The sequence below is a fragment of the Megalopta genalis genome, unplaced genomic scaffold (assembly GCF_051020955.1).
Source record: "Megalopta genalis isolate 19385.01 unplaced genomic scaffold, iyMegGena1_principal scaffold0020, whole genome shotgun sequence".
NCBI lineage: Eukaryota > Metazoa > Arthropoda > Insecta > Hymenoptera > Halictidae > Megalopta > Megalopta genalis.
In genome coordinates, this window is record NW_027476090.1 from 3,359,127 (window position 1) to 3,372,024 (window position 12,898).

Sequence of the window (12,898 nt, forward strand, 5' to 3'; positions counted from 1 at the left end):
GCTTTCAGCTGCGAAACCAGGCCCGGCGATTTGTTATTCGGCTCGATCGCCGATATTCGCGGGCATGCTAATCTATATTCGTAGCAGTTAGGCGTCCTTCGTACGGGCATTATGCGGTTTCCCTTGAACGTGCGCCCGACGAGCTCGATCATCGTAGGTGTCGTCGATCGTCTTATTTCCGTCGACGCGACGGCGACGAAACCTGCTGCCGTGGAACCGTTCGATGAACCGAGATGCTTCTCACCGAGAAACTTTCCATCTGCCACGGCGGCACAGCACTCGCGAGTGCTGTCGACGTATTTTATAAACGCGGCCGAGATACGCTGGCGAAACGTCGTTCGCGTAAAAATATCGTCGCGAAAATAAGCAAAAGGGGGCCGATCTCTCACTGTTTGACACGCGGACTCGCCGTGCTTTAATCTTTCCTCGCGGATCCCTGGCCTGCCACGCGCAGCGGCTCCAACTCGTTCCCCTCGTTTCGATCATGCATTTTCCGGCGACACGTCGGAAACGCGCGGTTCATTCGTGCAGCAATGAGTGGCCTTAGATTGTAACAACATTGTGAGAAACAATAGCTGACAGGAATTTCATTTCTAGCGCTTGCTTCCTTTGGAATTTGTGAGTCACCGATCGGTCCACTTCCCTTGCCTCGTATTATTGACGATTTCAAACAGACTTCAACAAATATAAATATCATTCGACATCCATCATTCCCTGTAGTTACCAATATTCAAACGTCGGAAGAAATATTCTTTAATCCTTTGCACTCGAATGTCGCCGAATTTCTTTCTTTTTTTAGCTCCTTTATTAATGTTCCTCTAATTGATACTACAATTAGGTGCATTTGTTGCTGTGAAAGCTTATCGATTTCGATTCGTTAAAGTGGCATTTCTTTTTAATTATTATACTCTTTTCATTATTATTCTCTTATCGTGTAAAATACATAGATAAAAATCCGAACTCTTTTATTTATTAATTCCTATAAAAATTCACAGCAGTACGATGGTCTTTTTATATTTCGATTCGACTTTCTATAGGAAAATCGACACAATTTTTGGAAAATTTATCGAAAATATCTTCCGAGTGCTAAAGGTTAATTGAGCCGTTTATTTTGAAAGTGGCACAAGTCACTTTACCGTAATGAAAAGTGGTGATTTTTTCATGTTTATACGAAATTATTTATACTGAGAGAAATATCAGTATCCTGAGATAACAAATACAAGTAAATCTTCTCGAAAGTTAGCATCCGTATTTTTAAACGTGTTAAAAAACGCAAACCCTTAAATATATATCGACTTAAAAACAAAGTGACACTTTCAAAATAAACAGCTCAATTATAAACTGCGAAACTTACCAAGCCATATAATGTAACTGACGTGCGTTGCTTTATAACAATGAAAAGACTGTATTTATTTAGTTTATGGCTGGATTGAGAAATTGATTAAGAAAGTATTCTAGTGCGAATTGTTCAAAAAAATCCATTTTTTATTTGGCACGTTCTTGAGGGATATAGTTTCAAAAGTACATCTCTGGAATCTTACACGCGAACTCCTAAAGTCAACGAAGTTATGGATGTTCGAAATACATTATTATCGATATACTAAACTTTAATGGCATTCTTCTCGAAACTATGTTTTTCAGGACGGTGACCGTCATATCTGAAAACCTACTTCACCAATCGACTCAAAATTTTCACTACGCATTTTGTACATATCTCGCTACAGTCCCTACTAGACTCAACCAAAAGTTTATACCTTTTTTCTGTTTTTCAGGCCTCTGAAATTTAACGAAACACACAAAAATCGATAATCAAATTTCAAAGTATCGTCACCGTTTTAATTACCGACTTTGTTCTAGCACCTGCTATAGCCAAATTTATACTAATTAAAGAACTTGCACGTTTTTTTTTATTTCAGACAGGCAGAATGGCCGGAATCATGGACACCATGAGACGATCTTATATTAAAAACGATCATGTTTGAGAGTATGTAATGCCACTGATTTGAACTTGTTTCTGTTTCAAAAAAATGTTAAAACCTCATTGAAACACGTGCAAATAAATCTTGTCAATATGCTTGCCAAAGATACAATAGTTCCTTTGCAAAAAGATTCCCTAACAACATTAAAAGGCCACATACTTCACACTAGAATATCCCCTTAAATCGTTTTCTGTGAGCGTCTTTATAATTCCAGCAACTTTCAAACAAAACATGTGAAACGTGAAGAAGCTTCTCTGAAAAAGTAACATTAAGAATAAAGCAATCTCAAGGCAATAGGTGGATAGTTGCAGCTTAGTAGAATAGAACAGACGGTAGATAAGCTCAATGAATCTTTTGATCCAGTGCAATGCGTTACGATAATGTGACAGAGAACAGGGTTAATGAAAGCAGCAGCTGTTAAACGGAAAGGCTGATTAGGTGTTCGAGAAGCAGAAGAGTTTTCCGAAAGTGACGGATTGCTAGCAACAAGCCCGTCTCCCTCGGCCTATAGGCTATATAGGGGCTGAGGATTATTTTCGGCCGCACACGCGTTGCACACACACACACGGAAATAGAATTTTAACGGCGCACGCAAATGCCCCGACACGCGGAGTCAACGATCCAACAAAACAAAAGCGCTGATCATTTGTTTTCCCTTCGTTTTATGAAGCTGGCTGGAAGGCTTACTTGGCTGGATCCGCGTATTCGAGGGCCTCGACGATATCGCCGACATTCACGGAGAAATTGTCCGTGTCGCTCTTGTAATCCTTCACGACGATATAGTTGTCCAAGGATTTCTGTAACAGAGAAGAGGAACAGGACATTGTGACAGCTTTGAATTTCGACGAACCAGTAATGGGGGGACTCGTCGAAATAATAAAGTAAGCTAAACTGATGATGTAATAGAAACGAAACCTTTTGAAAGTATTAATTAAATATAGAGTATAGCGAAGCGGGGTTACTCTGTGGGGTGACCAATTGCTATTGCTTTTGGTTCGTTTTCGAACATAATTAATTTGATATTTATCGAACGAGACACATATTACATTTTCTCTGTTCTTTTATTTCGTTTATTTAATATGTCTTATTCGATGAATGTCAAGTTACACTTATGCCTGAAAACAAACCAAAGGTATAGTAATTTGTTGCTTCACGGTATACCCTACTCTTCGATATCGTGAATAATATTCTCGGATCAATGTACAGTGTCGGATATATTATTTTTCCTTTAAGTATTGAGTTAATTGTTCGAGGTCTCGATTGAAAAAGAGTTACGCTTTAAGATCGTGTGAAAAATCTGAACTATCGGTAAAGCGTTAAACAACCAGCTCATTATTCCTAATTACGTGCTTCCACGAGGTCAGACAACGTTGATTCTTCGAAGCAAATATTATTATCTTGCTGAAGGAATAACGAATAATAAGCTACAAAGGATCAGATTTCACGTGACACCTTTTACGTATCAAAAACCCTTTCCCCGAACATTACCCGCTCACAGCTATTGTCTTGCTGGATGCTGCTCAGTCTCCTCAAGCTAGGCGTGTTCTCTCTGCTCGCGGAGTAACCGTAATAGGACCTGTCGGACTTGGACAGTACGACACCATTGTTCTCTTGTTTCTGGCAGGTGCCGTTCCCGGAACCATCGAGGCTGCTGGCGATGGAAGTGGTGCCCGTAAACGTGGACACGATCTCCGCGTCCATGTCTTCTTCTTTGGCTACAGGACAACAGTACATGGAGAATCGATGAGCGGTCGGACGGTTCAGTCTCAGGGCAGAGAACACGTGCAGAGGTTCGAAATGGCTGATGCCGTCTTCGTCGAGGACCGTGTAGGCCACCTGACCGGTGAGGACGGATCTGGAAGCTTCTCTCGGCACCACGGCCTGCATGCCCTGCTTCAGGATCATAAAAATAGAAGACGATCGATGGCTTCTCCTCAAGAGGAACTCCTCCATCGCCAGGCTATTGTCGGAATTAAGCAGAACGCTGGGAACGTCCGCGGAGGACTGCAACGGCGCTTCTTCAGGGACGATCATCAATGCGGCGCTCTCGCGAACCAGAGTTCTGAGTCTCGGGTCGGTCCTCGCCAATTCGGGGTCGCTGCACAGCTGCGTCAGGGCGTTCATGAACGGCGGTCTCTCCTCCGCCAGCTTCCTCATCACCGTCAGCCTTTTCAGGACGTCCAACGTCACCCTGTCGCTGGCCAACACCCGCGTGGACTTCTCGTCGCTGATCACTGCCAGGAGGCTGCTCGCGATACTGGCCATTCCCAGGGCTCTGGCCAGTCCAACTGCCTGAAGAAGCATCTCCCTGATGTTCTCCCCTTCGTCGTTCAGCAGTTCCTGCACTCGGATCTCGCTCGACTCCCGAACGGCGTGCACGATCGCTTTGTGGACAGTCTCCGCCGCGTCTCTCTCCGTTTCTATGGTGGACACCTCCTCGGACACTTTCTGGAGGACTCTGGAGACCAGTTCCGGGTCATTCTTCGAGACGGTCCTGAAAGCAGGACCGACCAGGTCCGTCCCATGGTCCTCTTCGAGGACCATCGACAATCTGTCGAGCACCACTTCGTCTTTCAGGGACTGGCCAACCACGGTGGACCTCAGTATGTCTATCTTGTTGTTCTTGTTTTCGATCAGCTCCATCAGAGCGGATTGGCACAGACTGCTCCGGTTTTGAGGGAGCAAAAGTATCTGCAGGATCTCCTCCACGGACTCCTCGATGCTAGTGTTTCTCTGCCGCAGAAGAACGTTGAAAGCTTCGCTGATGGAGGAGTAGACGAAATCCTGCTGTTCTTCGTCGCCGATCTCCAACGAATCGTTCGCGATCGCGAGAACAGCGCTAGACATTGCCGTCTTAATGGCGGCTCGCAGCCAGTCGTCGCCTTCGGCACCGTTTCGTTCATCTCCGGCATTTTTGCCGGCGTTCAAGGCGACGGACGATTTGTTGTTCTTCAACACCTTGGAGGATACGAAATTGTCGTCCAGTTCCTGCTGGGCCGCGATGTTCTTCGCCAGTTGAGCAACAGTGGAGACGATCTGCGCCATTTTAACCGCGGTCGAGCCGTGCAATCCGAGTTTCTCCGCCATCTCCAACGCGTGCTCGAGAGCCACCGCTTTCGGATCCACGTCGACGTCCACGGCTGGCAAGTCGGTGGCAACCTTCCGTCCCACCGACAGTCCTGCCTCGGACAGCTGTCTCAGCATCCTAGCGTCGATGCTGGCCTCTCCCTGGTGCTGCACGTGCGGATTGTAGTGTAAATGCTGCGGCCTGAGAAGCTTCAATTCCTCGGGAGTGACCTCGAACCCTTGGACAGAGAACTCTACTTCTCCCTCGGGAGTGTCGGTCAGGTCCGGGGCGACGAATCGCGGCCCCTCTTCCGTCTGAACGATCTGTCCAGGCACAAAGGTTACTCCCAGCTCTCCTGATTCCACCACGCGACCTGGCACGAACCGAGGACCGTCCGGAGTGTCCACCACTTGGCCAGGCACGAATCTAGACCCTTCGTCCTCCGTGGAGATCACCTGGCCAGGGATGAAGGTGGGGCCGACCTTGGTCTCGACGATTTGACCCGGCACGAAGCGGGGTCCTTCCGTCGTTTCCACCGTCTGTCCTGGAACGAACTTGGACCCTGTCCGAGTCTCCACCATCTGTCCCGGCACGAACTTCGGCCCGGTGCTGGTGTCTATCACCTGGCCAGGTACGAACTGCTCGCCCTTCTCCGTCATCACGATCTGACCCGGCAGGAAACCGTCCTCCGTCATCACGCCGGGCACGAACCTCGGCCCATCCTTTCCTCCGCGAACCAGTTGTCCCGGCACGATCCTTCTTCCTTCGGGAAGCTTCTTCGCATCCTCCGGGAAGAACTCCACGCCCCGTTCCGTCTGAACCATGTGCCCGAAGATCTCGCTCTGCTGCAGGGAGACGTTCGCGGTCTTCGGGTCCACCGGTATGCCAACGGGCCCAGCATCGTGGAACGTTACCTCGTCGAACTTCCTGGCAGCCGCGAACTCGAACCCTTCGTCGGTCAATCGAGTGTGTCCCGGGAAGAACTTCTCGCCGTCCGACGTTCTCAATACTTGACCCTCGACGAACTTCTGACCCTTCGGCGTGTCCAGAGTCATGCCTGGTACGAACGTCGCGGCTTCGCCGATGTCCTTGACGAGGCCGGGGACGAAGCGACCCTCGCCGGAGTTCGTAGCGACGTATTGCCCGGGAACGAACTGCGATCCTTGAGACGTTGGCATCGTCAGACCAGGAACGAACTTCGTCTCTCCTGTCGGCGACTCTATGCACTGCCCGGGCACGAACTCCCACGACTCCCCGACTTGTACGCTTTGTCCAGGGACAAACACCTGCTCGCCGCGATGATCGGTGACCGTTTGACCCGGCATGAAGCGCGGCCCGTCCGGTGTCAGGATCGTCTGACCAGGGACGAACGTGCCGTCCTGTTTCACTTGACCGGCGACGAACTTGGGTCCCTCCTCGGTGAGCACGGTCTGCCCTTGGACGAACCTGGCCCCCTCGTTGGTGTGCAAAGTCTGACCTTGAAGGAACCTGTGGCCCTCCTCGGTGGGCAAGTTCTGACCCGCCACGAACACCGGCGTCCTCTTGTCATCCTGCTCTTGGACGACGGTCAGTATCTGACCCGGGACCAGGACAGGGCCGTCAGGAGTGTTCACGGTCAGACCGGGAACGAAGGCAGGACCCTGAGGTGTCTGCAGCGTCTGGCCAGGTACGAAAATAGGGCCGACGGGCGTCTGCACGGTTTGGCCGGCGATAAATCTCTGCGCTGACTTTACGTCTAATTTCAGACCTTTGATTCGGTGCGCCGTTGTCTCGGTACCCCTGCCGAGGTTGCGCACCAATTCGGGAATCTCTTCCACCTTCGGCAACTCTTCCAACGCCTGCTCGCCGGCCTCCAGAAGCTTCGCGTTCGCGTTCGACGCTTCCTTGAGATCGCTGGCCGGCATGTTTTGTATGGCCGACTGCAGAGTAGGATCCGGTTCTATCTTTAGCGGCGTCAATGGTTTCACGATCGATATCGCCTCGAATCCTCCGGTCTGCTCCGAAACGGGACTGGTGCACGCGGAGGAGGCACCCTGCTCGATGATCCGAGGATCGATCTCGAGCGGAGCCGGCAGTTTGTCCACGACAGGTGGCAACGGGATCTTGGCCGCCTCTTGGAACGAGTTCCAGTCCAAAGTTTGCGGAAGAAACTTGGCAGTTTCCTTCAGGGAGTCCGTCACAGAGACCAGCTCGCATGCCCTGATCCTAGCTTGCTCCAGGTCGACGCTCTTCCAGGTTTGAACCTCCTCCTCCCTCGTCTCCTCCTTCGCGCTTCTCAATCTAAGTTGCTTCGTTCTCTTCAGCTCCTCCTCCTCGGCAGCCTTCTCCTTCTCCTCGAAGATCTTCTTCGCGTAACTGAGTCCGGCCTGCCTCTTCCGCTTTCGCTTTCTAGCCTCCGCCTCTTGCTTCTCCCTCTCCTTCAGCACCTCCTCTCTGGGACCTAGCCCGTCGTAAAGGTTCTCGAAGTTCTCCAAGTTCTTGAAGTCCACCGACACGTTCTTGCCTTGCTTCAGCCGGAAGAGAACGGTGTCGCAGTCCCTGGACAGCATCACGTCCTTCACGTCCCCGTCCCTGACCGCCGCCTCGAGCCTCGACGGGAACACCAGGCTGCATCTGCGCTCCTGAACGGTGTACACGAACTTGGCAATCTCCTCTTCCGGGGGCGGTTGCTTCGTGTTCAGCAGGTCCCGCAGGGCTCTTTGCTGCTCGCCCTCGCCCTCCAGGACCGGGAACACGTAGCGATAATCCTTCAGGATCACGTGCTTCTTCTTCTCGCCCAGAACGAACCCGGCGGTGTAGTGGTGCGGGCCCAGCCCCGAGGCGTTCGTGATCCTGCATTTCGACTTGTCGTGGCTGTGCACGCCCAACAGGACTGGAATGTAATGATGCGTGGGCAGCCCGTAAGACTTGCCTGTGATGCGACAGAAGCGTTTCGCGTCTGCCGGGCTGATCGGCGGCAGCAGCGGGAAGTAGTTCGGCTTGGGCAGGCCTCTGCTCCGGCCGGTTATCCTGCAGAAGGACATTGTCGCTAAGATTCGCTCACGCTCTCATCGATCGAAGCCTGTCTTGCGTCCGTAGTTCCACGCGATCGTCGGCGAAATTGGTGTCGCTCGGCAGCTAGAAGCTCGACATCCGTTCGTAAGGACCCCTGTTCTCGACCACTGGCTCGTGACTTGCCCTCTTGGCGTCCGCGTCGACGTCAGTAAACGCGTGCAGCTGCGTCATCGCGCGTCTCGGCTCGCATTGTCCCTCTGTCGCCATAACTCGTCCACCACGTGGAGCCTGGCCCAGACTCAATCTCTCGTCCCACGGTTTCCCGCAGCTTCGCGCACGTCCGCCCGCGAACTGAGACCGCCGCGACTCATTTGCGCCTCTCCGACCACCTTTGCATGCTATTCTTATTTCCCTTCGGTTCGCTGGAAATAAAGAGGAGAACCGTCTCGCGGGACGGGGCGCCTGCGTCGCCGACGATCGGGATACGTTCGTAACCCAAATCGCTTCTTCTTCCCCCGAGGAACACGCCGGCCGAGGACGCGTACAGCCGCGGCAGGAATTTTAATTCGTTCGGCTTTGACTCGCGCGTCCCGCAACTTTTCCCTCGGCCGTCCCCGTCGGCTGCTCGTTAAAAAGTTTTCGGTCGAAACCGCGACCGGCCCGCGCCTGCCCGACACACCAGCCACGGTTTATTTTTACGTGCGGGATGCCTGCGAGGATTCCGTAGGAGCCCTCTCGATCGTTCCGTTTCGCCTGGTAGCCGGCCAATTCGCCGGTTTTCCTCGTCGTTGAAAAAAGCGCCTTCTTTTTCCGTGGCAACCGTTTCCGTCCGCTGGCCGGCACCGAACACCGCCGATCGGTACTTTTCGCCAGCTACAAGATTCTTGGCCGCCTCGAAGTTCTCGCCGATTGGCAACCGGGCCGTCAGGCGACGACAGACGTTAGCTTGACATATTTGCTCGCCGCGGTGTCAAACATCCCTCATCCTGTCCGACCGCGTTTTTATTTCACGATTCACCGGCCTGCGAGATGCTCGGCTTTCCTCCCGAATGTTTTTCCAGGTGTTGGTCTCTCTCTCTCTCTCTCTCTCTGTCTCACTGCTGAATTATGACGCGCGGTACCGACCGCGATCGATGATATTTGTGTTGCCGATGACTCGGACAACAGCAGCCGTGAATTATACACGGCGAAACGACACGCTGTCCTCGGTCCTCGCTAATTCACGATAACCACCAACGGCGTAGCCCTATCCGTCTTCCCTCGGCGATTCAACGTGGCAACTGTTTCCACCTCGTCACTTTCACCGATCTTCACCAACCACCATCTATTTTCACGCCGGTGCACTGCACTCTATATCGGTTGTCAGAAGCCGTTTCACGGAACACGATGCATTAGGGGAATCAGCTCTCTCGCTTTCTCTCTCTCGGAGGATATACTGTGTGTCACCTGTTCGAACCACTTTCATCCTCTAGTGGTTTTCGTGCTCGGGATTCGTTGAGATCAATTGTGGACCCATCGGATACGATTAATCACAGATACGGTTCGCGAGGTGGAATAATCGAATGTAGAAACGTGTCGAGAACGGCAGCCTCGGTCGCGGTAAGCTTCTCGGAATCTTGTCGGATTTGTAACGAGCGGCCCGACGGTCACCGCGAGGCCTCGCGCGATCTATCTACCTCGGATCGATGTCGTTTCTAGCCGCGTATCACACTGCGAGGAGATACGGAGCCGGCACGCGTGTCATCCCGCGCTGTTCCCACCGAAATGCGTACGTATTGCGATACGCGGCGAACGCCAGACTACTCGATGTACGAAGTGGCTAAGAGCCGTTTGCGCGACGAGTCTCTCGGCTCCCCACGACCAGAAATAGCTACCCTTCTTACACTTCTCCAATACATCTTTAGAACGGAGTACGACGGCTCCGGGGAGACGCGCGTGGACGTGCGCGCTAAGGGTGTAGCCGAGGCCCCAAGGAACCAGGCTTTCGCGTCACCGAGGGAATTCCCTGATACGCGATTCCTATCCAAATCCTCGGGCTACTTCGATTTTCTATTTCCTCGCTGGAAAAAATCTCGGAGAGCGGTGTCTAACTTTACCGGATTTTGGGCGCGTCGGTTCTCTCTTTTCGAACTTTCATGTAGTTGTTGATGCAGCAAATAATTCTTTCGTTTCATCACATCCGAATCTTCGCGTTTTCGCGTAAACTATGTTATATTATGATGAAAGTAGTTTCGTTTCTCGCGGGAAAATGGAAGACGAATTTTTTTTAATAGCATTCCATGACGATCGGTATGTTCTATTGGGTTGGCAACTAAGTAATTGCCGATTTCAGTTATAGATGTCTCTCACTCCCATTTTTATGATATCCGTAAATGTTATATTATAAAATTATTATTATTATTATTATGTTATTTTTTATTATCCGCGAATGTTAGCAACTGGACAAATTGAATGCAGCGGTCAAGGAAAAGCGAACAGAATTGGTCGATCGTAAAGGTGTCATTTTCCATCAGGACAATGCTAGGCCGCACACGTCTTTGTCCACTCGGCAAAAATTGATGGATATTGGTTGGGAATTGATGTTACACCCACCATATATAGTCCTGATCTCGCGCCATCGGATTACCACTTATTTCGATCCATGGACAACTCCCTTGGTGGTAAAACTTTGAACGATGATGACGCTGTAAAATCTCACTTAACTCAGGTTTTGGCCGAAAAGGATCAGACTTTCTACGAGCGTGGAATTTTCAAGTTGTCAGAGAGATGGCAAAAGGTCATCGAACAAAATTGAAAATACATTACAGATTAAACTCCATTCCAAGTAAAAAAAAATTTGTGTTTCATTGAACAAATCGGCAATTATTTAGTTGCCAACCCAATATTACACCTGGCAAGAAATATTCGAACACATTTTAAAACGCAATAACTTTTCTTAAGCTGATCTAAATGATTTGAATTTTGTTCTTTTGTATGTTAAAGAGACTAGTTTCTGTACAATGATTAGAATACCTTTTTTCTATTTTACTTCTACTTGGAATTACAAGAAAAATGTGTTTTGTAGACTACTTTTTTAGACTAGTTTTTGGAATTTTCTTAAACAGGGTTTAGGTTTGCACGATGTATAGTTCTATTACGAAACAAATTCCGTTTCATTATTTGTTCTAGATCGAGGGACAAAATTCTAGGCTGCACTTTTCTAGGCACAATATCGCCGATTCACCGATCGTTCATGAAGAACAAGATTTATTATTTCAGCAAACGTCGATCGAATGTAACGAAGAAAAGACTTATGTCAAAAAATATGCATGGAAAGTGACGGTAAGTTTTATCGATGTTTTACGTTATAAATAAATTACCGAGAATCAACCTTATTTTAACGGTTTACTCGATGGCTGCCCCATCTCAAGTGGAGTTTTATTCCATCTCTGAAAACTGTACATGTACAATCGAAATCGCGCGTCCAGTCCATCGGGCAATGCAAACGAAAATATCGAAACGCAAATGGCGCAGCCGCTATTTAGCAAACAGGGATGAAAAAGGGCGATGTTGATGCCCCGCTATTTAAAGCATGCCGATTGTTGCCACGACCGCCTACCGCAGGCCCGATTTCTTTCTTTAGGACCGGTTGCGTCATTATTTGATATAAATCGCGCCGCTTTTCCGGGCGGTACGCGCGTGAGAAACTATTCTCGACCTGGTTACGCCGCGATATGAAATATCGCGTCCGATTTGATCCTCTAAAATTATCGGAGCAGCGAATCATCCGCGGCGAACGCGCGGGAAAATCGTGGAAACCAATGGGATACAAGGAAGCGTGACGAGTGGATATGGAAAGGCCCGGGGAATTCGGATAATTTCATCGGGAACAGTCGCGGCCCGCGGATCGGTATTGTCGAGATAACTAATGCCGCCGACAAGCGGCTTTATTTATTTCGATATGCACTCGTGCAGCTTAAGTGATGTAGTGGGTGATAAATCTGGCGCGGACGCGTGTCACTGTACGCGATCTGCGAAAGATGAATAAGACACCTGTTACCATTTTTCAGTTACGCTCGCGTTCACCCCGTCTCCGCACCCGTCTCGTATTATTGGTTGAATACTCGTTTCCGAAACGCCAGTAAATTTTAATAGGTGGCTCATCTCGTTGCCAACAGATGCGCCACGATTCTGTCGCGAAATGTTGCGAGAAACGGTCAATCATGATCGTCGAATAATGTCTGCTCGCTTTCCTGTATCTTTTGGCGGAAACACCATAAACAGCGCGGAATAGATTCGAACGAACAATATGGAGTGCCCTGACGGTTCTAGGAACCGGTAACGTCAGAATGACGATTCTCGAAACAGGAATCCGGCTCGTTTCGGCTGTTAATCCCATAACGACCAGCAGACGGTCGCGACGCACTGGCAACGGTAGCCACGAACGATAATGTTTATGTCGAAAAACGAGCGGAACGTGCCTCGGTCGGGCAGCAATCTGCATCGGTTCGAGATCTATGATAATTAGAATGACAAACAATTCTGGTCCGGCGTCGAACTATTATAAGTCGGCTATAATAAGAAGGTCCGTTCGAAGTGGATTCGTCAGCTTCGCAGTCTCCACTGTGAACAATTCATCGATACAAGTGACCGAGTTTCTGTTTCTTAAACAATCTCACTGCCGGATATCAACTTCAAAAATTAGCATAATATCGAAGTCATTTAATTAATGAAACTAGAAAGTTAAAATTTACCTTTGGAAACGATGGTTTAAGTCTTTAGTGTTCTAGAAGACCCGGTTGTATGTTCGATATATCACACAATAAATATTAACCCTTTCCACTCGAATGGCGACTCCAAGGCGCCATTAAAAATTGTT

General features: G+C 49.5%; 1 protein-coding gene across 6 annotated transcripts in view; it reads right to left on the minus strand.

Moving 5' to 3' along the window:
- Obsc (Obscurin) overlaps window positions 1-9,827 on the minus strand; it is a 44,716-nt gene extending 34,889 nt beyond the window's left edge. For 2 of the 6 annotated variants that reach the window (XM_033482487.2, XM_033482486.2), the window contains exons 1-2: window positions 3,468-9,827; window positions 2,667-2,776 (exon numbers count right to left, since the gene is read on the minus strand). In XM_033482487.2, coding sequence (XP_033338378.2) covers window positions 2,667-2,776; window positions 3,468-8,069 — 4,712 coding nt within the window. In that variant the 5' untranslated portion in view covers window positions 8,070-9,827. The remainder of the gene's footprint in view (window positions 1-2,666; window positions 2,777-3,467) is intronic. The other 4 variants (XM_033482490.2, XM_033482488.2, XM_033482492.2 and 1 more) reach the window with 2 other exon arrangements.
- Between the last annotated feature and the right edge of the window lie 3,071 nt (window positions 9,828-12,898).